Source organism: Amblyomma mixtum, chromosome 3 (genome assembly GCF_055824585.1).
Source record: "Amblyomma mixtum isolate Tamu chromosome 3, ASM5582458v1, whole genome shotgun sequence".
Taxonomy (NCBI): domain Eukaryota; kingdom Metazoa; phylum Arthropoda; class Arachnida; order Ixodida; family Ixodidae; genus Amblyomma; species Amblyomma mixtum.
The window spans coordinates 245,645,878-245,672,876 of NC_143014.1; the positions used below are offsets into that span (position 1 = coordinate 245,645,878).

The 26,999-nt window shown below is 45.7% G+C and overlaps 2 protein-coding genes across 8 annotated transcripts in view; one reads left to right on the forward strand and one right to left on the reverse strand.

Moving 5' to 3' along the window:
* Positions 1 to 26,999, forward strand: part of LOC149354235 (uncharacterized) — an 89,036-nt gene that overhangs the window by 10,558 nt on the left and 51,479 nt on the right. The gene's annotated exons all lie outside the window — the stretch shown is intronic.
* Positions 7,198 to 26,999, reverse strand: part of LOC149354236 (coiled-coil domain-containing protein 6-like) — a 29,981-nt gene continuing 10,179 nt past the window's right edge. The window contains exons 4-9 of one of the 3 annotated variants that reach the window (XM_089583203.1): positions 21,033 to 21,433; positions 16,762 to 16,862; positions 13,742 to 13,774; positions 13,192 to 13,224; positions 9,621 to 9,820; positions 7,198 to 9,527 (exon numbers count right to left, since the gene is read on the reverse strand). In XM_089583203.1, the coding sequence (XP_089439329.1) occupies positions 9,342 to 9,527; positions 9,621 to 9,820; positions 13,192 to 13,224; positions 13,742 to 13,774; positions 16,762 to 16,862; positions 21,033 to 21,433 (954 nt within the window). In that variant the 3' untranslated portion in view covers positions 7,198 to 9,341. The remainder of the gene's footprint in view (positions 9,528 to 9,620; positions 9,821 to 13,191; positions 13,225 to 13,741; positions 13,775 to 16,761; positions 16,863 to 21,032; positions 21,434 to 26,999) is intronic. The other 2 variants (XM_089583204.1, XM_089583205.1) reach the window with 2 other exon arrangements.

A 26,999-nucleotide genomic window follows, 5' to 3' on the forward strand; every position in this document is an offset into this window, starting at 1 on the left:
CTCAGTGTTGATCCAGTCTGCGTGTGTAATGTTGCAAGTGTGGGTAATCGGGGCAAGTGTGCCAATTGACAAAGTTACCCACTCTGGTTGAGATTGGTCGGTTTGGAGGGTGATGCCTCGCGTGGAGATAAGCTCCGTCAGCTTTCTGCCATGCATTTCCTCCTTGCGGTAGCCCCACATCCGACTGGCAGCGTTGAAATCACCCACAATCAGAAGGGGGTTGCGTCCTGCCACCTTCAGTGCCTTACTGAAGATGGCGGAAAAAATTCTATTTTTAAGCTTAGAGGGGCAGTAAACATTACGAATGTGTACGGAAGGGTTACTTCTTTTCAGGGGGAAGACGGATATCATTCCGTATGAGTAGGGCAGATTTAATTCGAGATCGACCTCTTGCGCTGTGTAGCTTTTGTGGACAAGTAGACGGGTGGAGCGGTCTTGCTGGTACGTGCTATATCCCGACAGCTTAACCGCCGCTCCAGATTTCTGGAGGGCGACGACAGCCGTCGAGTGCTGAAACGTCTCGAGATAGAGACGAAGATGAGCGCGTTTTTTTGCGGTCTTTGAAACAGTACCGCGCTCGCTTCGAAGTGTCGGCCGCCTCGATGAAAGGCTGACTGAAATCTGAATATCTCAGCAATGGGGCCATTACCAGGTTTTACTTTAGTTCCCCGAACGCCGCCTGTGCGTCATCCAACCATACGAAGTCAGTGTTTTTTGCTGTTAGTGCAGTCAATGGCTTTGCTACAAAGAAGGGCTTCTGGCTTGCTAGCTGGGGCAGGGACGTGACTTCAGCAGCTAATGTTTACATGCGCCGAAAATGGCAGCCGAGTCTTCCTGGGCGCTCCGCATTCTTGGGGCAAAGCCATCCCCGGCCGTTTGCCGGGAGATATGGTGAGAGCATGTTTGACCCCCGGCCTGCGGAGAGATTTCAGACATCGTCCACGTGGTTTGGAACTGCCCCGAGCAACGTAAAGCATACCGTCTACAGGAACTCAGCCATTAGCTGGGTGAGGCGAATCTGACTCGCACAGAGCTCCCCTTTCAGTGCCAGCTGATTGGTCAGGCCTGGAGGGCCGTATTTGCCAATCGTTTCCCGGACCTGGGTGAACCACACGCGTAATTACTCTATATTAATGAAGTTTATTCTCTCTCTCTCGGCTTGTTCCGCTGCCCGGAACCAGAAGTCCAGCGGCAGGGCGTGACGGACCTTCCCATGCGCCTGCCGCTGGAGGCAACGAGAGTGTGCGGCCCCTAACGGCCATAACCACGCACGACAATGGCTGGATCCCAAAGAGTCTCACCGAAGGTGGCACTACCGTCGCTACTTCCGCGTCTCCAATGAGGGAGCTTACCCTATAGCTCAGCCTGCGCACTCCTGACGCGTCATGGGGCAGTGGTGGCTTTTTGGGGAAAGAAAAATGTATACAACGGGCAATTTGTGGGACAATGTGTTCAGAAATAGACATTATAGAAGGATAAAACTAAAAAAAAAAACAGCAGATGGTAACAGTGGGGCAGTCTGCGGAATCCTGTATTACTCCACTGACCAATCACAACAGTGAACGAAATCAGTCAATGTTTTACTGAATCAAAAAAGCTGAAGGCATCAAAATTCTTGAGTTCATAATTTTGTCTCGTGGTTAGCTTCTTAATTAGGTAACAAGAAAAGCTTGATAATAAGGGAGTAATTACTCAATGGCACCCACCAAAGTGCCGCCATACGGCTACAAAGGAAAGCCAAGCAGCTTTCTCAGAAACTTCGCAGTTAAAGAAAGCTGCTTAGCTTTCCTTTGTAGCCGTATGGCTGTGCTCGGGTGGATCCCAGTGAGTAATTATTCCATTATTACAAATTTACTCCACTAAGCATTTGACCAAGAAAAGCTTTAACAATGGTCTACTTTTTTGTCACAGAGGAATTCTATTCGGTGGTCCTGAATGTGGGTGGAGCTTCACTGCAGGTCTGAGCTGAACCCATATAGGCAGGCAGGTCAGTTCATTCAGATTCATTATGAGTCACACTGTGCAGAAATGATGCTATTTAACATAAAATTTGTAGCTATAGCATACAAGCTGCGGACACCCATGTGTGGGGAAAACAAATTACTCACTGAAATTGATTCATTACAGTTGTATTGACTACAAACACGGCTTAAATGAATTGCGTGTGCCATAGCATACAAGCTCGGGCTGTTCAGATCAGTTGCAAGTTCTCTACAAACACGCCTTAAATGAATTGCGTGCGCCGTAGCATACAAGCTCAGGCTGTTCAGGTCAGTTGCAAGTACTCTTCTTTAAGCGTCAGTGGAATGCCACACGTATACGTTTGCCCATGCGATGTACAGCTCGTAAAGTGTAGTTGCAAAGCTTTCAGTTACTCGAGACACATTGTATACCAATCAATCCGATTCTGTCACATATATTCCTTCAGAAACGTCCGCTTTAGAGACGAAAAGCTAGACATGTGCGTTCGTGAATGGCGACCGCTGTACTTTAGTGCCGCATACAGTTTATGCAAGATGACTGCATGCTGGTTGCGTGCGTGTTCGTTCACAGCATCGCCAGGCTGGAGCGAAATTCTCACCCGCGGCTATGCTTCTATGTTTTTATAAATATGTGCAGTGGTCGCTCGTGCGCAGTTATAATACGTCCAGTGCCTGCACACTCGTGCGCGACACAAACTTGTTTGCATCTTTTTTTTTTTTTGCTTTTGTAAATATTGCACATAGTGTGTAAAGCTCTCTCTCTCCCTGTCCTTTCTCACACTGACTCACCTCTGTACTTCGCCTTGCTATCCTCTCCGTCTTTTTTTTCCGCCGGCCGCACGCACGCACCTCGGGTGCTTAAGATATTAGATAGTAACTGCCGCAGCTGGCAACATCTTTTCCCTCTTTTCTGTATTTTTGTCATAATAAAGCACTACTACTTTCTTATAGCTGCTTCACTTTTACACTATTTTCCCAGAAGAATTCATTCTACAAAAGGCATATATGTGGAAGGGCAACGTTACAGCCATCGGACACAGTACTTGGGCATGACTGCTGTCCAGTGGTGGCAGTTTTAAGAGGAGGGCGGCTCCCTCTGCCCATCCCCATTCCCCTTGTTGAGGAAGTTTCTACGGAAAAACTATGAAAAACAGCACTTTTCCTATGAAGAAATAACAAGAAATGCATTACTCAAATAGATTTGCCATCACTATATTGCACCTCAGATATGGCACCTGTTTGTAGTTTCGAGAAGTTTACCTCCAGGTTTTGATTTTGCAGCCAAGTCCCACTACCTGTACAAAGATTGATCAAAAAGTAACGCACAATTGACTGCAGCCCGGTAACGGTAAACACTAGGGAAATGAAATTTTTTAGGTAGAAGCATTAGAGCATTGGTCCTTTGGAAATGCCCTTGAATATTTGGTCCATTTGAATCACTGCACTGCAGCTTTGTTTCCATGACGCGAATGTACATTAGTAAAACAATTGAGGTTGGTCATTAGGCCACTTCACGCAATGACCTCTGTCATAATTTCGAACCTGTTTGCCGCGCAGGTGATCTTTCAGTGGTCTGAGCAGATAAAAATGCGATAATGCGTCATAGAATTGTGGACAATCCCCAGAGAAGCTTTGCAGAAGATCATCAAATACTTCGCTCCTGATCATCATCTCCCTTGCCAGAGCTATGGAACCCAGCGCGCAGGAGCTTTTCTGCATCCCAGTTGTTCAATTAGTGTCAAGACTGGTCCTTTTCTTATACCTATTTGTTCTATGATCTGTCTCATGGTGATGCATCTGTCATGTTGAATGAGTTCATGAATGGATGATGCATTTTTATCGGCTGTGACACTTGACGGTCTACCTGAACGTGGCAGCGCCTGGATACTGCGAACACCTCACCGAAAAATCTGCAATCATCGAAACACATTACTTCAATTCATTGTGTCCTGCTCATAGAGTAGCAACAACCAGTGAATTGATATTGCTGAGTTGTCGCTCACTTGTAGAGGAATTTGGTCACTGCACTTCGGCTTAGTAAGGTGTCATGTTGATCCATGGTGGCTTACGTGAAACAAGAAACAAAAATTAGATATGGGTTAGGGCATAAAAGACCAATGCTTCTAGCTACAAAATTTATTTTCTCGAGTGCTTGCCATTACCGTGCTAAAGTGGATTGTGCATATACTTTCTGACCGACCCTTGTGTGTTCCACGCAAATGACTTGCACGCAGTTTCGCTCGAAAAGCATTATAACTCTCAGCTATCACGTCTCACATAAGGCAGTGCTGGCGTTGATCCCAAGTCCTTAGATGGCCCGAGATGCCCATAGCGACAGCTTCTGTCTCCATCTCGAACTTGTGGCGAAGCTTCATGATGATTAAAAGCATTACAGGACTTAAGTTTCACATATGGACAGCGCAGAAGGCAAAACTCGTTTAGAACGACTGAGCTGCGTGTGGACGTGTTCTTGAGTGTACATGCGACATACAGCGATGTTCCAGAAATACAGAAGTCAGCTTCCTTATAAAGCAAAAACACTTTGATATGGCAGTGCGGCTTCTCCTGCAGGCAGAAGTTGGGTGCAGCACTGGAGACATCTATTGCAAGTCTTATGCCCTGCATGCGCCTATACTCCCGGATGACAATTACCCACTCCCCACTGCGCAGACACAAAAGTCTGTCTCCTGCCCTTTCCTGCCTAGCCTTGGCTACAGGGCCACAGAAAGCTTGGCACGGCTGTGTTTCCCCCCCGTTGCGAAGCACAGCAGAACATGCAGACCCGCGGCATTTCTCTGACTTAAAAACTCTTCACTGTGACTGTGTCTAACCGCAGATGGCCTGCGACGGGCTTCCGTCCAGTTAGAATTCAATCGCAGTGTCAGTGTGCTCGCTCTGCGATTGACCAGTGGGGAGCAATGATACTGCCGATACGGCATGGGGGTCACTAGGGAGCTGTAGCCGCGGCGGAAGAAAGACTCAAATCTAATGAAAACATGCGAAATATTGCCTAGCATCTAAAGTGCGCTGGTTATAACATCAACATATTCCATGTAGCGTTTCTGTCGCATTTAATCATGGGTTGCCTGTGTACACATCAAGAAACCTTGCGTGCTCCTCCGACTGCTGGGTAGGCGTTGAATGTGAAAACACAAAGTCACTGACCGAAAATCGCACTGCAGCGTCACCAACTATATGCCAGATATTTTCGTTCTAGTCACAGCATGTGAAACGGGCTTAATTAATAGAGTTAACTATTAGTATTTAGTTAACCAGCTTACTAGCTAAAGGACTATAGACACCAAGTTTTCGCTTGCGTGTTAGCTTCTTTCAAACTGCTGCGTTAGACATTACATACATGGTTCAGCGTAGTAATTGCCTATGACCGCTAAATAATTTAGAATTTCTTCTTGATGCTGCTTCGGTTTCATCTACTGAACGCTAAGTTTACCTTTAGGACATGTGAGGCACGAAAAAAGCGGCAATATAACTGCTGATACGTCGTTTGTTGTCATTCCAGCTCTTAAAGCAGGCCAGTTTAAGTGCTGTAGTGGATCAAAACTACACTGCAGGTTTTTTTTTTGTGCCTCATATGACCTACAGGTCAACTACAAGTCACTGCCATTGTTCGGCTGATACCGAAACAGCATAAGAGAAAAAATTCAGCCATAACACCACGAGGTGATCCATGTATTCTAATGTCTAACACATCTTTGAAAAAAAAATAAAAAAAAATAGGTGTCTAGTCCTTTCAAGCGATTCAGCGGTCTTCCAGTGTCCGCCAACACTGGTATTACTATCCCGCAAAAGCCAGAATGGCCATGCCGATACCTCAAAAAGCCCATTTTAGAAATTAGTGGCGGGCTTCGCTAAAATGCCTGGCATACCCCTTTCACCAACGACATCCACTTTTGCCACGATTTGCCCTAACAGTTCTTGCAATTCCATTTTATCGAGTACCAGCAAACACATCTTTATTCTCAGGCAAGTCAGTGGTACTATCATACGATATGCATGCATATGTGGGTAATGGGTGCATAAAAAAATAACCAGCAGAAAGCAAATCAAACCACACCTTTTAAATCCAATCTTGCCTGCAAGACCACATCAAAATTTCCGACGTTGCAGTTAGAAACTGTGTATAGATGAGAAGGCACTCTTTAATGATCACTGAAATTGAGGTGGGAAGCTATCTTCGTTCAGAAGGGGGGGGGGGATTGACCACTCTCCTTTCGCTCTGCTCGCAAGCAAAACGAGTTCCGAACTCCAACCCAATGGCATGACTTCTGCGCCTAGTCGATAAACATGAAACTCACAGAATCGGTCTTTCCCTGTGATAGTGCTTATAGGATATTTGCGAAACCTTCAAAGAGGTGCTGTCTAGGAATGGTCAGAACCAAACCTTCATAGTTTTCTTTTTGGTTGCGGTGAACACAAATGCCCCAGCTAATGCTTTCAGCTGACATGTTGAGAGCTTGAGGGGGGACGAGGGTCTTAAAACTGACCTCTTTAGTTGTGGCTAGAATCTCATGAAATTTTGCACACCAATGCGTTTTTCTTTCAGATTTAAAAAAATGTAGTCATAATTGAGCCAGTGGTCTTAGATCAAAAGTTATCTTAAACTCTAGAGTGTAATTAGGTTTCTTAACGCAGCTTTGATGAACTTTCTCATTGCATTTTGTTTTAATTACATGAATTGATAGCCAGCGAATTCTCATACCCGATGACATTCTTATTTTTGTTTAGGCCACGTATAAATAGCAATTTGCAATTAGCTTAACGAGTTAGTGTAAAATACTGTGACCTTTTACTCTCAACACAGTATATCAGGATGACATGCCTTTAGAGAAAAACGAAGAATGTCATCGGGTATGGGAACTCTCTGGCTATCAATTCATGTAAGTAAAAGCAACAAAATGCAATGAGAAAGTTCATTAAAGCTGCGTAAGAAATTAACTAATTCATTCTAGACTTTGTAAGATTTAAGACCACCAGCTCAATTATTACATATTTGGAATCAGAAGAGAAAAATGCATCTGCGCGCAAAATTTCATGAGATTCTAGCCATAAATAAAAAAGTTAGTTTTCCCTCATCCTCCCTTGACATAGTAGATGCTACACCTGTACTCTTCACAAAAAAATCCACCTAAACGCAGTCATATGTGAAAGAAAAGAACTGACTGCAGCTCAGAACCATAGAAGAAATGGCCACAGGTGAAAGGCACAACATTGTTTTTATTGTAATGAAATGCTTCCAAAACCAAACCAATAAACAAACCTTAAGTCCTGTGTGCAAAGATGGTTAGAAAACTGACAACGGACACCAGTTACAACCTATAAACGCACGCACTTGCGCGCACACACACACGCACATACACAATGCACACTCGAATATGCAATATCAGTGCCATTAATTGATCAGTTTGGCTATTTTTTTATTTTATTTTAGAGCACCCAAATACCTCTTTGAGCCCATGGAAAATGGGTGCATTCAACTGATATCACAGTCAGAAGCCACAGCAACATCTTCCAAAGATGAGAACCAGAACATACAGGAAAACACTCATGAACTGCAAATTTGCTTGGGACCTTCGGCACACTGTCACTCCTTAGTGACTTTGAACACTGAAGCTCCTGTGCACAACAGCAACATTCAAAATAAAGCAAAAAAAAAGACAAGACTGCAGATTTCAGCAGTCATGTAATGGAAGCCTCAATGTATAAAACCCACAGGGTATGAGTCAACAGCGTCGAAATACACTTAAAGAACAGGCAGGCGGTGCAAGAACAACGAGGCAGACAGACTGGAAACATAGGTCTGTTAACACTAAACATCAGCCAGACCACACCATGAAACAAGTTTGGCAGCCTGTTGAAGTGGCTCTCATACCAGCTGCTCAACAAGTTGCCTGTTTGCCTCTTTGCTGTGGGCTAGGTCATAAGTTCATGGACAGCACTGGATGCACTAGCTTACGTCGCATTTCCAGTCAACAAGAGAACAAAAGTGAAGATTAGTTGAACTGCAGTAGATAACCACACATACACAACCCGTGCATGCGCACTCTTTAAGACATGCCCATACTATGTGCATTACACACAAACTAAACGAACGACAAAGTTAGGAAGTCCATAAACTATTTACAAAATGTTGCCAAAACAAAATTCCTAGTAGGCCAGACAGATTGTCGCATGAAAAGCACAGCACAGCTCACATGCACGCACCTGCATGTAATCTGGCAAAAAGCATATACCCCATTACAAATACAGTCACGTTTCCAATGCCAAACCTACTATAATAATGTTAAAATGGCTATATCTTCTCAGTGGGCACTTTTAACGCTTGTTAGCCAAATTACACCACTGAATTTTTGAGCAGTCAGCAGCTTACAAGTTTTATGTTTATAACCTAATCAGGGAAGCAAATGAACCTACCGGAAGTGACTAGAACTGTTGGGGAGTCATTGCTTGCCTCTCCCCCCATACAAACCCTTACACATTCCACACCCTTCCAGTACACTTAAGCTCGCTGGATGGCACAGATATGCTGACAGTGTTAATTCTGGCCGTGCATTACAAGTCCGCTCAATAAAATGCCTGGCCACCTGCACTGCACTGCACTGCAATGTTGTGCAGTACCGGATAACACCAAGGCAAGCTGCCTCAACAAGTGCATGCATGCACATGAAAAGAAAGGCAACAAAAGAAAATCGCAGAGCAGTGCTGCACCCTTCATCAAGTGCTGTGCTTGTTAATAAGGGTGACTTCCCCCACTGAATAAATAAAGGCCACTCCCACCCCCTCTACCAGCTAGTTTGGCCAAGTGCTTTAGGCCATGCCACAACACTTATCCAGCTAAGAATACGAAAGATAAGAGAAAAGGACAGATAAAATCAGTGAAAAAATAAAGGAAAAGGGGGGGGTGGTGGAAGTGTATGCTGCTTCCCTTTTAAAACCGTACTCATAACTTCTGAAACAAAGAGTACATTTACAACTAGTTTAAAAAGAGGATGACAGTGAAGACAAGGCCGCACTTCAATTTTACCAACGCAACTGCTTGAAAATCAGAGGGCACATGCTGTGTGGCACTGCCCTTGAGTGTGGCCAAGCAATGATAGTGAATGAGCCCACTGCAGCCATACCCAGAACCTAGAAGCATGCAGACTATTTGCAGCTACATGCACCAAAACTGGTGAGCACATTACGCCCCCTGGCTTCAGTTATACGCCCTGTAAAAAGCCTTGCAGCTCACTTGGGACACTGCCTCACAAGCAGTAGTTATGACAGAAAAGTGACTGTTACGTCCATAAGAGTAGGAAAACACCCAAGTTCCGTCATGGCGACCTGCTGAGAAGGCATCAGTCATTCCATCATGGGGGATGCTGGAAGAGTTGCAGGGGCTGGGTTCACCGGGTTCAGGTGGCTGGGTGCTATTGGTGACATTGGTGCAGACGCTGCTGCTGCCGCTGCTGGAGAGGGCGCCCCACTCTTAGAAAACCGCTCTTGAGATGATGTGCGGACACGGGCCTGATTTGATGAAGGGAAGCTCTGCATAATGCCAACAAAAGCGAATTTCAGCACCAATGTCAGCTTGCCAACAATTTAAGAAATGCACCCAAACCGTGCGGGAACTTCACTCACAGCAGGGTGTGGGGGCAGCATGTTGACAGTAGGCGGAGACGGGGAGGGCAGCAGGAATGCAGGTGGAGGCACTGTAGCTCCGCTTGGATGAAAAAGGGGCTGTCCACATGTCTGGCAGCGATTGAGCGAGCCAGAGGGGCTCAGAGCCTCCCGTGGAAGGCTGCCCAGGGTGCCACCAGGGCCTCCACTCACAGGAAGACCTGCACAAGGTTGCACCATTTGCAAGCATCAAAATCGGCTAAACTGACATGAGCTTCACACCAAGGCACTAAAAAAAGCCCGGCTTCATTTTTTTTTTTTTAAGCCCCAAAATGGCACCCCTACCTACCCTACGCTGGCACCAGTCCCCACAACTGGGAACTCATTTAGGGCTTGGATCATGTGCAATAATAGCCCACTAAATGCAAAGATACTACAAAATGGCTACAGCGACTGACCATATCCCCTTTTTGTGGACGCAATACTTTTGTTGCCTTTTAGAACACCATTCTGTGAATGAAACAAGAAGTTTCTCGAAGTTTACCAGAAGTGAACACTGATCGGGCAACAATTTTAGTGCTCTTAGGCACTTCATTCTTTAACAGTGTTACCTTGGAGTATGCTCCAACAACATGTCTCTGTAGGACTGTAGGCACCAAGGATGGTGTTAAAGGGGCTCTGAAACACCTCCCGAGGAGAGCACATCAACTCGCTCAATCACTGCACTGTGTTGTAATGAAAACGTGAGCCAAATAATACTTCTACACACAGCAGACGACCCACAATCACGCGCGAAAGTTGGCGAGCCCTTTCCGGTGACATTTCCATGCTCGCACCTTCCTGCCGTAACGCTCCTATGCATACCAGTTCAGAGATGGCTATTGGATAGTTTTCAGCAGCAGATTTTGTCAGCAGCTACCATGGCTGCGGCCAATAAGCGGCGTAGCTCCGCTTGTGGCGGTGGAGCCGGCGGAGGAGCGCTGAATTTTCAAGTGCAAAAAGTGACGGGAGGAGAGGAAAAGTGCAAAGACGCTGAAATTCAAATTCTGACAACAGATAACTCAGCTTCTACAAAGTGCATCAAAATAATTCAGGATATTCGTGAAGTGGCATCCTTTAACATCCTAGGCATAAGAGCCCCTTTAGATGCTTTCCTGCCATTCAATGAGAGGACCATAGCAAGAGCCAAGGTTCTAGAGGCCTGTGGGTAAACTCCAAGCCATATAACTGCCTGCTGGTTGGCAGAAGTTTGACAGACATTATTTACTTTGCTCACCAAGCTACATGGCAGGTTACAGAACACGCCTGGGAAAATAAACAACGGGCAGAGAAATGCAAAGCTCAGTTGCATGACGACTACACAGATGTTGCCTGCTGAACAAACGGCTTGGCAAATGTTGGTGCAACAAAAAACTGATACCATTATCTTTTAAAGGCGGCAAGATAAAAAGCCAATTTCTCTGCACTTAGTACAGTCATGTGGGAATATAAACCAAAATTAGGCATGTGCACGGCACATTAAATTTTACAAATACAGCACAAAATTGACCCTAAAATGCAGTACCAAAGGGGGCAGGGGGATATGAATTCACATTTCTATTGTGGGCTAACAGTTCTGTACAGTTGAAATTGCACAAATCAGTGAACAAGACTTCATAAACAGATATGCAATCTTTCTTTGTTAGCTGAGAAAAGTGTACTGGAATATGTCCTAAAATGCAAGGGAGGGTTCACTCTGTCCCCTTAAATAACTGTTGGCAAAACTGATAAATGCTATTAAAACTTTTCACAGCATGTAGTGGTGGTATTGACAACTGGCATCTTGTAACAGCGATTTCAGAGTTAGTAGCAGGAAAACTGGTGCTTCTGTAGCACATGTTCCACCTTGTATACCAGTTGTGACGGCAAACTTCCAGTAACCGCCGGCACGTGCCAGAATCACACTACTGAACAGTTTGCTGTTCGATTTACCGCTAGTCAGCTGGACCGCATGTAAGGGTGTCGGTTTATTGCTTGTTATCTCCATTTGCCTCTGACTGTTGGCTTTGCGATTGTAGTGTTGCACGTTGATTGATTTGAGCTGTGCGCGCGCTGTAATGCCATCCTGTGGGGAACTACAAAACGTGGGGCAAGGAGGACGGGGGCATGCTATGTATATTTGATGTCTACTTTTTTTCTAGCCAGTGAGGGGTGCGGGTCGGGGGCATATACAGGGGCACATATATACAGGGTGCCCCAGCTAACTTGGACCAAGATTTTGAAAAAACCTAAGCCTTCTTTAGAACTGAAATCACGTGGAAGTTGTTAGGGTTTATCCAAAGTTACAGTATCATTTTCTTGCTCATCCTTCTTGAATAATAAGTCGAGATAAATAAATTAACTTTTTAAATAGAGCCTGAAACATTCAGGCATCAATAGGAAAGTTGTGGAGCTCCACAAATATTGTCCAACTCAGGCACTTCCGACGAGATACACTTAGCGTAGCCATTTTTATTCAGGAAAAACAAAAGCCCGCAGAGTGTTAAAAATACCCTGTGACAGCGCACTCGGTGCACCCGGATGCGCCGCGATTACAGCACTCTCATCCGTGGTTTGTAAAAAATAATGCAGGATTGGCTCCTGTACCTTCCGTTACCTCCGCACTGCAGTAGGAGCAGTCAGACCGCGACCCAGTAGGGTGCAGCTGAAAGCCAAAGGGAAGAAGGGTATTGCGAAGTTCACGAGGGTTGCAATGGTTTCTGCAAGAGATGGTCAAAGTGCAAGGGCAGTTTGGACCATCTTATTTTGCAGCTGTATTTGCGGTTTGCAGCAAAGGAAACCAAAGTGTAGATTTTTGTATTTGTTGTTATTTTAGTGCTTTTCGAAATGAAATGGAATAACACAAATAAGGCCATAGTCCTTTGAAGGACTATGGCCTTGTTTTTGTTTAGATGTGTCGCGAAGATGCTCGCATTTCATTGCGAGAATCAAGTGGGAATATTAAGGGGGATAATTTTTTCCTAAGAAAACATTAATGTTGATTCGCATCGGTTGTCATATTATTTGATTACCCGATTGTTCAATCAATCATGGGCACTAGTGAAAAAAAAAGCTGCCGCATAGCTTAGAGGGCATAGCGCTTAGGAGAAATGGAGCTTATTAAGGGCGACTTTTTGATGAAGGCGCTTTGAAGGTTTTGTCATGGCCGCTTGATGCAAAGCGCAAAGTGAGGTGCGGCCCGCCACGTTGCACAGAAACAGCGTCTTGGGCCTAGTTCTCCGTGCACCCGCCGCGGCGCCACTGCTCAGGGACAACTGCACGCAGGGAAACGCCGTGACAGCTGCGTCGGTACACCCGGTGCTGACTGTTTGAGGGCGTAAACAGTGAGCTTTCTAGTTCCTCATTAAAGACTGCATTTTTAAGTAGTCATTGAAAGCGCCGATTATGTCACAAATCATCGCAGCAGGGGGGTGTATGCCTGAACGCTGTCCCGCAACGGCCACCTATATGATGCACGACCGGGCGAGCGGCTCTGCCTCAGGATGTTACGTTAATGCGCCTGAAGCTTTCAATCTACTTTCAAGGCGAAAGCTTTTTATGGCTCATGACTCACCAGCGTCTCCGTCCATCGGTGCGTCCGCGGCACCTGTCAGTCATCAGTATGATAGTAAGAATGGTTAGTTGAAAAGTCAGTAATAATAGTTAATGGTGTAGTAGTAAAACGCAGCAGGTGGGAATCCCCCTTCTAGTGTATGCCTGAACGCTGTCCATAACGGCCGCCTATATGATGCACGACCAGGCGAGCGGCTCTACCTTAGGATGTTGCGTTAATGCACTTGGAGCTTTCAATCTACTTTCAAGGCAAAAACCTTTTATGGCTCAGGACTCACCAGCGTCTCCGTCCATCGGTGCGTCCGCGGCACCTGTCAATCATCAGTATGATAGTAAGAATGGTTGAAAAGTCAGTAATGATAGTTAATGGTGTAGTAGTAGATCGCAGCAGGTGGGAATCCCCCTTCTAGTGTATGCCTGAACGCTGTCCATAACGACCGCCTGTATGATGCACGATCAGGCGAGCGGCCCTGCCTCAGGATATTGCGTTAATGCACTTGGAGCTTTCGATCTACTTTCAAGGCGAAAGCCTTTTATGGCTCATGACTCACCAGCGTCTCCATCCATCGGTGCGTCCGTGGCACCTGTCAATCATCAGTATGATAGTAAGAATGGTTAGTTGAAAAGTCAGTAATGATAGTTAATGGTGTAGTAGTAGATGTACGAACAGCAATGATAATTAGTTAATGACACCCAGTAAACGCACACACTGTGCATGCACAGTGCCCCCACGCACAATCCTCAGGTGATATAACAACAGCGCATGCGCAATGACGTCATAAGATTGCACAATGGTCATATCACCCAGAGCTCTCTCAGTTGCCCTCTGAACGTTGGTCGAGGGAGGATGCCGCCCGCGTGTGCTCCAATGTCGCCCGCAACGAAACGCGAGCGCGATGCCGAATGGAAGCGTTCAAGAGTCGTAAAACGATCTTTAACAGTTGCCAAGCATACGGCAGCGACAGAGGCGGTTAAAGGCTTCCGCCTCTTCGCACTTTAGATCGTCAAAGTGATCCCCAGATTTTTATTCACTTCTCGCGACCCCATGTAGACAGTGAATGAGACGGACACACACAGCTGGTCACACACGGTAGATTTCCGCTTCGTGTCACGTTGAATATTGGCTCACATATATATATATATATATGAGGTGCCGAGGCTAATTTTAGCCAAGGGTTAAAAGATGAAATATTTCAGGGAGGCCAAGGAAACCACATACATACACCTATCAACAGGCTTGAGGATCACAGGCTATTCACATTTGATGTAAAGTCAATATTTATGCATTTAGAAAAATTATCCTAATTGCCAATTGCAAAACAAAAAATTGGCTGAAGGCTTAGCTTTGTTGAGCCTGGCTGATTGAGAAAGCAATAATACCTGGCTGCGCATGGCTTTGCTGGTAGTTGGACATGGTTTCCCGTATAGTGCACTCTGGTCACGACTTGGTTCTGCTAATATGGTTACCCGTATGGATTCACTCTGGACACAACATGGGTCTACTGTAAATGTGCTTTATTTATTCCGATGAACACGCTTTGGTGATCCGTAAAGAAATGGCTTTTGGTCTGTACATCGGTGATGAAATCGGCGTGCTCGCAATTCTGCAGCATACGCACGTTGCTTCGCCAACTGTTGTTCCTTTTCTTCGTCTGTTTCTTCGGCATGGCACCGTCGCTTGGCCACGGCACACTGTTCCAGCCTCACCTTATACGCATCCTCCAACATAGCACAGCACTGCGAGGAGCACAGCCGCAGCCCCGTTTTATCCCAGTCCAGCGAGCGCCCTCACTCGGCAGCTCCGCCGGAGCGAAGGATGAGCCTCCATCGATGAGACGAGTTGGGCCCCCAGCTTTCCTCTTGTCGTGACGTCACGCGGTCACGTGGTAGCGCGCCGCAGCTCTGCCGGAGCGAAGGATGAGCCTCCATCAATGAGACGAGTTGGGCCCCCAGCTCTCCTCTTGTCGTGACGTCACGCGGTCACATGGTAGCAGGCCGCAGCTCCGCCGGAGCGAAAGATGAGCCTCCATCGATGAGACGAGTTGGGCCCCCAGCTCTCCTCTTGTCGTGACGTCACGCGGTAGCGCGCCGCAGCGAAGGATGAGCCTCCATCGATAAGACGAGTTGGGCCCCCAGCTCTCCTCTTGTCGTGACGTCACGCGGTCACGTGGTAGCACGCCGCAGCTCCGCCGGAGCGAAGGATGAGCCTCCATCAATGAGACGAGTTGGGCCCCCAGCTCTCCTCTTGTCGTGACGTCACGCGGTCACATGGTAGCGCGCCGCAGCTCCGCCGGAGCGAAGGATGAACCTCCATCGATGGCAGAAAAGTGCAAGCAGTATTGCTTTCGCAATAAAAGTTGCCTAGATGAGCAAGCCGGCTGGTAGCTGTATATAAGTGTTTTCCCTGGCCTACCTCAAATATCTTAATTTTTAACCCTTGGCTAAAGTAGAAAGAGAAAGGAAAAGGAGAATGCTGATGGTCTCAGCAGAGGTTTTGTTCGCTAGATAGCATGGATATTTCAGATGCTCTCTAGGCGCAACTCCCATTCTCAAGGGTGTTAATTCCCTGTGAAAAAAACTTTTTTTTTTAATGACAGCATATGAGCATTTGAGGTTTTGTAATAGATAGTTGCAGTGTGTACGTTATGTACCGTAAAAACCGGAATATAGGTCCAACCGGAATATGGGTCGACCCCCCAACTAACCAATTCTCAAAATGAAAAAAATCTTTTTCAATGGCAAAAGTACCGAAAGACAGACACCCTTACCTTGAAACAAATGCGACTAAACCGGTTGCACAATGGTGACAGTGTTTATTTTCACTTAGATGCTGCTCGTATGTGCACCCGGCCAATTTTTTAACACTTTGGCGCAACCATCGACCTGCATGCTTGTCAGCGCCTTATTAACGGCGCTAAGCAGCGAAACAAACGAGATACGCGCATGTGTACACATGCGCTTACTCAAGCTTCTTTCGTCCCTCGGTGCCTTGATAAGGTGCTGACAAACACGCGAGGCAAAGGCGTGTGATACTATTAAAGAATCGCGCCGGGTGTACAGTACAGAAAAGGGCACGAAGTGCACAAGCATTACTGCGAGTCATCAGTCGCCCAAACTCGAGTCGGATGACGATTGCTTCTTTCTTGCTGCTCACATTCCATAGAACATTACCCTCTGAGCCGTCTAGCGCGTTGCTTATGCTGCATTTTCTAAAAGACTTGCACACTAGATTTCCACGTCGACGATATCCAGATACAAACGAAAATAACTTTGCGACAACGGAAACGCAAATCGGCGGTGCCACAACGTTGCCATACCGCGCTGCTGCTGATGGCGATGGAGGCTGTTGACTTCAGCTGCCCATTGTTGCAAGACTCCCGTAGTTTTTCCGCCAATGACCGGTATATAAGACGGGGGTCGACTTTTTGCCATGGTTTTTTGAAAAAAAGTTAAACCTATATTCCGGTTTTTACGGCATGTTGTGTGTTATGTAGCAGGCCCATCAAGTTCTAAAAATACAAATTAGGAAGAAATACTTTTACTACAAAAAGCAAGAAACTAGGAACAGTACCTGGACTGAGAGGCCTGGAAGAATTTGGTGACGGGTTGTATGGTATTGGACTTGACACTGTCCTCTGCCGCATGCCATGCGCAGACATTTCATTGAAGTGCCTAAAATAAGAACACACACACACATGTAAAAAAAATTGTAGGCTCACAAATATCTAGATATGTACACGCATGCACAAACAACAAACAAAACAGCCTTATAATATAATTAAAAAAAAAAAGTGGTTCACAAGCATAAGACGTCAGTGTGTATGATGGGCTCTCAACACGCGTTAAGGTACTACATTTACCCGCATACTAGGCGCACCCCCAGTTTAGTTGCGAAAAATCAGATTTCTTTTTAATTTCCGCGCATAATAGGTGCAACCCGATCTTGGCACAGTGATCAATACTATATTTACACGATCGCAAGCCGACGCCCTCCAGCCCCCATCTCAGGTGAGAAAAAAATTTATAAAAAATATGCGCGCACATTCCACAGTCCAAAGTTTTTGCTGACTACTAGTCATCACTAACTAGTGTTGCTGCCGTCGCAGCTGCTGCGCACCCACAGCACGTACAACGACATCGCATGTAACAACCGCGCATGCTGAATTCCGCGCACAGTTTTAAGGGATGCTCACTTTACACTTCTATTTGGAAAGCTTCATCTCCAGCTGGAAACGTTCACAACTTAGGCCCATGAAAACCTCAGCGCTTGAAGTCACATAAGAAAATTTAGGCATGCCGCAGTTGCAACTGCTGCACTTCTCAGCCACATCAAATTTCCAGCCTGCCACACGCTTGCCGTGTTCAAGAGCAAACTCCCAGCCATGTAGCTATTAAGGTGCTTGCCTGTCGTGCTAAAATTCCAACGCTCAGCGGCAGCGCACGAAAGCCACAACTACGGTGAACTAACAAGCTACCACTACTTTCGTGACTTTGACAGCCATAAAAAGCCGGAGTTGGTGATACTGATGCCGATATGGATAACGGGAGCCCGCGGCGGAGAAAAAAGTTGATGACGATGAAGATGGCCAGTGGCCTCTGGCGCTATCTGTGGGCAACACCTGGAAGCTCCTGTGCATGTGCGTGGCCTCTGTGATCGAGCGCACTGTTACTCGCAGCTGGAGGTGATCGCAGAGGCCATTTCGAAGGCTATTCCTGCCGTGGGTCGTGGAAAGTTTGGGTGCGGCCCTTACACGTGTGCGTTTATAATAAGTTCAATTCTGCGAGTGGAAAATTTTTCTGAAATTTTATCCCACGTAATAGGCGCACCCCAAACTTTGAGCCAGGTTTTCTGGGGAAAAATAAAAAAGTGCGCCTATTACATGAGTAAATACGATACGAGGCGCATGTGTGCATGCACACACAAACAAAACCGCAGACAGCAGTCACAGAAGCATTAAAGGCTGACAAGTGGATTTCAGCACAGTTCCAAATGTTTCTATGCCGCTAGAGTCCAGCATGCTCCCAACCTCAACTTCATGTTGTAGTCATTCATTATACCGGATATCCCAACTAACTTTAGCCAAAGATTAAAAATATAACCAGGCACAATAGGTAGATAGATGCAACTTCAACCACATTTTTAGTACACTAGCACTTATAGTGCCCATTCCCCCCCCCCGGATCTGAACACCAGAACCGAAGGGAAAATCGAACTGCCAGCACACTTAATTCGCTTTTGGCTTAACTACACAAATTGGCCATTTTTTTTTTTTCCAGGTGTTTGGTCTGTCGGACCAGAGAAAAACTGCCAATTTCGAAAGCAAAGCAATGCGTCGGAACACAGACACAGACACAAAACGCCGTCTGGCGACTAGGAGCGCTGCTTACTGTTTCGGCCTGTGTATCGTTAGTGGGAACCAGTGTGTGTGTGCTGTTTTCCACACTGAACGAGGCCAAATCACAGTTGTTACTTTCACTTTTGCTGCCAGTGGCCACTTCAATGTTTCTGCCTTGTCAGTATCACAAATGCGGCTACATTCACAAATTAATGTTTGAGAGCACTACTGTTGCGGCACAAAAGTGCCGACATGTCAAATTTTTTCATATTTTGTAGGCTTTCTTTTTTATGCAGAAAAAACTTATCAACTGCGCGCATCAAAATAAAAACTGATGAATCAAATGTTTTTGGGATACTAGAATTGGCACTGAAATCTTCGCCGGAAATGCAAGAGTTGGAAAGGTAACTTTTAAAATTTTTTTTAAATTCAATTGAACAAAATATAAAAATACTCCGACTTACTACACACTGCGGTTAACACCATGGTTGAAGTTGCAAAACTGTAAATTTTCTTCCCCCTACTTTGCTTCGGTATATTTTTAAACTGTAAATGAAGTGATGGCAAAACATTGCACTCTTAACTGGCTGCTGCATGGAATGTCTTCACACCGACTTATATGTGCTGCCATTGGCTCACTTAATTTCTGGTGCTTGTTGGCACACTTCTGAAACATTACAAGCTCCCGTTTTGCCCAGTTAAGGAGTGAAATCTAGAGGAGTGGACACCATTCAGAGCAAACTTCCGGTAATCTCCAGCACTGACCGGAATCCCATTCACTGCTTGGTTTGCTGCTAGTCAGTCAGGCGGCATGTGAGGGCACCGTTTTATCGCATTTCAATTTCCCTCTGACTGCTGGCTTCGCGACTGTATCATTGCATGCTTATTGCTTTGAACTGTGCACGTGCAGTCTTGGGTGAAACAATATACGTGGGGCAGGACAGGGCGGGAGGGGGGTACGAGTCATATCTGGAGCAAACTTTTCCTTTTTGATGGCAAGGGGCTCGAATGGGGGGGGCTTGACATATAGGCGGCAGTGTAAAGAATACAATGAGAGTTAATTTTTGCAAAATCTTCAAGTAATTTGCGCACACCTTTTTTTAAGACGTAATTTAAAGAAAAAAGGTGCGCAAATTACGAGAGTAAATATGGTACTTTTATAATAATAGTTGGGTCCTTTGGTTGAGGGGAACACAGGCACTCAGGAAGGAAACACCACCCATAAGTGGCCTCTACCTTTTCCTCTTACATGCTATACAACTGCTTCCCCTGACTAGCAAGCCGAGTGATCTCACAGTCTGTGCAAGCCGCAGCTATTAGCGATTTTCATGACCTAGAGGGCTGTGCCTCAGATAATCCAGTATGCCGACACTACGGAGGACTCCTATGGGCAGCCTAGGTTAGCATTTCACAATAAACTCCTGTTTGTCTACGATGGCAACCTCATGCCGGCTCGTCTTCAGTTTCTTGAGGGTGTAAAAGAGTAAATGAGAGACACGAAAAAAACTGCTGCCAGGCGTTTGAAAATGGCCAGTGTGAAAGCGGAGCATGGATGGCCAATGCGAGCTTCAGAGAGAATTTAAAATCAGTGACACTGATGACAATTTTTGTACAGCGGGTGAATGGCATAAATAGAAGTCTAGTTTTCTGCATTTAGCACTACAGATAAGCAAAACTGTAATTATCATGCTGCCTGCACAGAAAAAAAAAAAAAACTAGAATGTTTGCAAGTAATTTCCGCTTGAGTTTTAACTGGTAAAGGTGCGTTTCTTTGTGCTCAAATTTTAATAACCCCGTTCTGCTTTAGATATGAATACTGATTTATAGTTAGAATGAAAAGAACCGCAATGATAACAAAGTACCATATCACCGTACATGTTTGCCGTTATGAGGCAGACAGCCATGCACAAAACAGGTTGTACCTGAAATGTGCCCGTTAGTAGTGCGCTCAGTGAGTTTGTTCACAAACAGTGCTTTGTATTTACACAGGCCTTTCCAGTTCAGGCAAATCACCTGTCTAGAAATATAGGCTCGGTGCCTGATAAGAACTGTGCTGCAATGGTACCGCAGAAGTTCCACTACAGAAGGAAAACCTCCCATTCCCACGCTCTCTCTCTATTGCTGGGACAAGAAAACTCCTGCCATGACATTTTTGCAGCTCTTCTATCTCATTAGCTTGCAAATATCCATGTAACAGAACTCCTAAGGCATCGTTTTACACGAAAACCTCTACAATATCTGAATGTGTGCCGACAAAGCACTTGCGAAGGATCAAATGACATGGTTCCGCACATGCCTATCCTTCTTGGATGTGGTAATTTCGCGATAATTTCATAAGACCATTTTGGGAACAGCAGCCAGACCTCAAACTAGCCACAAGTGCAAGCAACCCATTCTTTTTGCTAGATACAGCAAACAGAAGAATGCTGCCCAGGAATGCAACCTATGCATTCAAACACTTGCTCAGGCCAGAAAGAACCTCAGAACACAGCAGTCTGACTTGTACCTCTCTTCGTCCATTTCAAGGCTAGACTCGGACTCTGAGAGGTGCCGGCAGAGGGCTTCACGACGGTCCATCTCCATCTGCAGCTTGCGCTGCAGGCGCACATTCTCCTCGCGTATCTGCCGTTCCTCCTGTGCAAAGTGAGCAACCTTCTCATTGTGCTCCTGCTGGGTGTCGTGCAGCTGAGACCGCAGACGGGCCAGCTCCCCCCGCAGCCGTGCCACATGTGCCCCTAGGGCAGCAGGGGTATCATGGCCAGGGTCTCGGGGGGAGGATGGCGCTGACGGAGGCTGCTCCAGCCGCTCCTGCAGCATCCGCTTTTCCGCCTCCAGCTTGTCCATGCGCTTCCACAGCCGATTCACCAGTGCCTCTTGCTCCTGCTCCAGTGTGCACTCCAGCTCCACCTGGACAGACAGGCAGCACGCTGCTTTTGAACATTCTTGCACAAGTGAAAATCAAGGACACTAACGTGCCCAATGGTAGCACTAAGGTAAGCAACAGAAGCCAATACAGAACAGGAGTCCTTCCAGGAAGATGAAGGATCACACACAGACTCACACTTGCGTGCAGCTGAATGGGTTCTGCAGTTAACTCTCTTGTGTTACCCATGCCACTATGAACTGAGCGTAGTCTATTTTTTTCGCAAGGTGCTATTTTTGGAACTCCTTTGAAATTGAGGTTTAGGCATAGTGTGCTTGTGGGACAGCATCAGCTGCAGAGATCACACGCACTTGAAAAAATAACTGCTTTGCGCGATTCTGTTGCATCAGCAGCAGATTTTTTTCAGTGCTTCAAGCAGCAGTGACTCTGATGGTGATGTTACATCGTCAGAATTTTACGCAGAAACTCCGTAACCTCAGCACGAAACGTGGGCACCTGTCGACCCGTAGGCTTCGTTTTCGTTTTTTTTTTTTTTGCTCATGGAGCTGGTTTACAGACTGCACTGATGAAATGAATGGTATGTCTGGTTTCTGTAGTATCTCGACATCATAGGGGCAAGATTTAATTCCACCTGCCCCCCCCCCCCCCCCCCCCCCCAAAATAGACTAGGCTATATCAAAGTGTTCCTAAACATTTTCAACACACAAATGCATTTCTTTATATATCGAACATGGTTTGCCATAAGATTGATAAATCCAACTGCCAAACACCAAGCTCTGCCCGCTCGGGTGGCAGGCTTTCTCTCACTACACACGTGCATAATGGTGGTGTGACAAGCGTTAGCATCACGGTTCATGCTTTATCTCACTTTTACCAACAGCGCCACGCAAGATACCGTATAATCTTATGTAAGGGCTGCACCCCATTTTGGACTAGATAATCGAGAGGACTGCCTTGAGGCACTCGGGCGCATCAACTGATCATGTTGCTGAAGCTCCACTACAGAAGCCCATGGGCAATTGTCTCGGACTACGCGCCTGGTGGTTGTGATGTGCTGGTTGTTGCTGCGGCATACCCATGAAGCCCAGCCGGGTCCAAAAGCAAACTCGGTGTGATTATGGGCCATGCGTACTTTGTACCCAACTGAAGTCTGGGCTAGCCAACTTGCGTTGATTGCACGCCGCTTTTTAAAACTCCTTCGGTGCATGCTCACCTGGACCTGTTTGGTTTGGTTTCAAGGCATTTAACATCCCAAAGCGACTCACAGACTATGAGGACACCGTTAGGAGAGGGCGGCGGATAATTTCGAGCACCTTGGGTTCTTTAATGTGCACTCATATCGCACGGTACATGGGCCTCTAGCATTTTGCCTCCATCCAAATGCGACCTGCATGGCCGGGATCGAACCCGCGTTTTTTGGGCCAAGCACCATAAACCGCTGAGCCACCATGGCGGTTTTGCCTGGACTTGTTGTGCAGAGTAATCTCCAGAGCAGATAGGATATTGCAACCGAGAGATTGTACCTGTTATGTAGTTATCAGTTCAGCATTGAGTGGATGCATGTTTCTGAGAAGTCTATGCAACCATCATCCAAGGAGATGGGTACAGTGCTTGTCAGAACTGCTGCCCCGGTCTGGCCTCCTGGCTATCCAAAAATTTCCCATCAAGCTACAACCAAATGTGTTTTGCGCTTTAATCTTGTGAATACACAAAGTCACATCTCCAAGCAAGGCTGTTTGTTGTACTAAATTTGTTTCTTGTACAGAATCACTATTCAGGCCGCGGTAGAATAATAAATAAGAATTTAACAGTTTACCGTCACGAAGCTATGGGCTATATGAGGGAAGCCGTGCTTAGGGCTCCGGATTAATTCAGACCACCTGGGATTCTTTAATGTGCACTGACAACGCACAGCGCACTGGCACCTTTTGCGCAGTCGCCGCAGCCAGGATTGAGCCGAACACTGTGACCGCTGAGCTATCTCGGGTTCAAAAGTATGTAGGTCACGATGCCAGCATACAAAACTGATGCTACTAACGGCAGTCTGCACTCTCCGTGCAGTCTCTGAACCTCCTATGTAGGCACACTAGATGCGAGAAGGCACGGGAGCACAGAAAATTTCGGTCGGTGATCTCATGGTCTCAAGCAGCTTACAAACAGCCTCTATGCATTTTGGTGCCACAACACACTGCGGTATGAAAGGCAGGAAATACTTTGAGTTGAGTTGAGTTTATTGGCGCATAAGCGACTAAGGCTATCATGCGCCAAGCTCCGGGTATAGAAAATTCTTCTAGATAGATGTTATACAAAAGTCTAAATGAACGGCGGTGTAAAGGGCCTAAAAAGTTAATTCATGCAAGCTGGTAAAAATATGACAAAATTTTCGAAGAGACTTATGGTAAATGCTTTAAAAGGGGTTGGCAACCTCAGCAGCCATCCTTGGCTGTGCAAGGATCTCGGGGTCCCCAACCGATGTAAGAGTGACCTCAGCCGTCTTCTCGCGACGGGAGGGTGGCTGAGGTGCGTCAATAAATTGTAAAGCACAGGGTAAAAATTTAGAGTTTTTCTAGTACATTGGCTTCTTTTAAAAAGTTCAAAACACTTGACTTACCAATAAGAGCTTCTTCACCTAAAATCAATGACGGATGAAAAGGGATGTGTTGGTTGTAAAACGGGGTAAAAAACTTGTTTCTGAGTGTTTCAAGTTCTATGCATGAGATTAAAATATGAGTTACTGTGAGTTCATCTCCGCATTTTTCACAGGTAGGTTTGTCTTGTTTTGTTAGTAGAAAGTTGTGGGTAAGGTGCGTGTGTCCAATACGTAAACGACATAAAATAACTTCAAAAAAGCGTTCCTGATGTGTGCATGTATTCCATTCTCCTAATGTCGGTTTTATTAAGTGTAGTTTGTTATTTATCTGACTATTCCATGTGCTCTGCCATTTGTTCCTCAGTCTGCTCTGAGCTAGCTTCATGCAATCATTATGTGGCATGCTTATTTTCTGTATTTCCTTGTTGTGGGCTTGAGCAGTGCATGCGTCCGCTCTCTCGTTACCATCAATTCCAACATGGCTTGGAACCCAACATAATTTTATGTTATGCCCTTGTGTTACGATCCTTGTTATGTTATGTAAGACCTTACCTATTGATGGCATGACTGCATTTCTGGACTGTAGTGCTTTCAGTACACTGAGGGAGTCTGTGTAGATAATACTGTTTTCGATGTTGTTGCTTATTATTTTCTCCGTAACAAAAAACACAGCATAACACTTGGCTGTAAAAACTGATGCACACTGAGGAAGCCTTACTATTTTTTCCCAGTTCCCTTCCACTACTGCACTTCCAACATAACCTGTAGTTTTCGATCCGTCTGTGTAGAACGCGGTGTAGCTATCATATTTTTCCTTTAATGTAAGGAACTCTTGTATGATGTGTTCTGGTGGAGTTTGTCTCTTGTTGAACTGTGTAAGACTTATATCACAGACCGATAGAAAACTGTACCAAGGGGGAAATGCGTCGCAACGTTCTGCAACATTTGGTAATGTTTCTGATAAGTCAAGTTCTCGGCAGATCTCCTCAAACCGCGTTAGCAAAGGCCTGGTTGCTTGGGGCTTATTTGTAAATATTATTCGAGAAGGACATGTTGTGACGATTGAATAACATACGTGTTTTGTTCTCGACCTAATTCTAAGAATGTATGAGCATGTAAGTGCTTTTCTTCTATCTTAAAGTGATGGCTCATTTGCTTCAACATGAAGGCTCATTACCGGAGACGCTCTGTATGCTCCACAAGAAAGGCGGATACCTTGATTATGAACTGGATCTAATCTTTTTAGGTATGAAGGCCTTGCTGAACCGTACACTATACTCCCATAATCTAGACATGAGCGCACTAGAGAACGGTAGATATGAAGGAGGCATGCTCTGTCAGATCCCCAGCGTTTCCTTGAGAGTACTTTAAGGATATTCATTGCACGGGAGGCCCTTACTTTCAAGTTGTTTATGTGCGGCAGAAATGTAAGTTTTTTATCAAATGTTATTCCTAAAAATTTATGTTCTTGTTTTACCGGTAGTGTGGCTCCATTTAGGTGCAAGTTCGGATTGATCTGCAAGCCTCTTTTAAAGGGAAACTGCATATGTTTTAGAAATCAACGAGCTTAAGAGGGTCGAATGTGTGAAACTTGCAGGTAAAGCATGCAAAGTCTTTTGGGGTTAGCACTTGAAATAGTGAAGTAATTGCCGATTAAAATCCGGACGCCCTTCAAGCTTCTCTGCAGCGCACAACGCCAAGTGGGGGGGCGCATGATGGCGTCATAGAAGGTATCGGTACAATTGTAACGCACAAACGCCTGCTTTGAAGGAAAAAGAACTAGCGCCACCGAAGGCGAACCCTGCCGAGAGTTGTTTGGCAGCGTCTAACGCGTCAGGGCATGGTGTGGCTGATAACAGCGGTACTTTGAATTCATACCTTTCGTGACGTCACGCTGCGTTTTTCTGCACTCCTCCGGTGCATTGAGGAGAAGCGCAAAATTCAATCGTCGATTAGGTCACTATTTTAAATACTAGTGCAAAAACACTTGGCATGCTTTATCTACAGCCTACATAGATTTGAATCCTTGAATATCGCGAAATTCTCAAAAAAGTGCTGCAGTTGCCCTTTAAGCGAGAAAGCAACAGCTACTGTTTTCTGTGGAGAGAACTTGAACCCATTTTTGTCGGCCCAGATTGCTAGCTTGTTTAATGCGAGTTGTACCTGCCTCTCACACGTTGACAGGCTGGAGGACGTGCAAGCAATCTGAAGGTCGTCGACATACACGGAATACATAATGGAGTTGGGGATTATTTTCGCTACAGAATTCATTTTCACGACAAAAAGAGTGGTACTTAGGATACAGCCCTGCGGTACCCCATTCTCCTGGACAAAGGTTTTTGAAAGGGTTGCACCCAGGCGCACCTGAAAAGACCGGTCTGACAGGATATCCTTCAGGCTGTTCAACATCCTACCCCAGATGCCAAGATCTGCCAAGTCGCGTAGAATCCCATATCTCCATGTAGTATCGTACGCCTTCTCCATGTCAAAGAAGACTGCCAGACAGTGTTGTTGGTGTATGAACGCCTCTCGGACTGCGTTTTCTAAGCGGACGAGATGGTCAGTTGTCGAACATCCTTTTTTAAATCTGCACTGGTGGATGTCAAGGAGTTCACGTGATTCAAGAATGAACATTAGCCTGACGTTGAGCACACTTTCAAATGATTTTGCTAGACAACTTGTAAGAGCTATGGGCCTATAACTATTGGGGGAGGTGGATGGCTTTCCAGGTTTTAAGAACGGTACGATAACTGCTTTTTTCCAAGCCTTCGGCATCTTTCCGGACATCCATATTTTGTTGAAAAATTGCGAAAGTGCCCCTACTGCAGCTTCGGACAGGTGGGCAAGCATTTCATAATGTACATCATCCGGGCCAGGTGCTGTCTGTTTACCGGAGGACAGTACGTTTTGGATCTCCTGAATTGTAAATAATGTATTGTATGTTTCATTTGTACTGCCAGTCGTTGGAAGTTTCTGCTTTTCAGTTGTGTTTTTGTGTT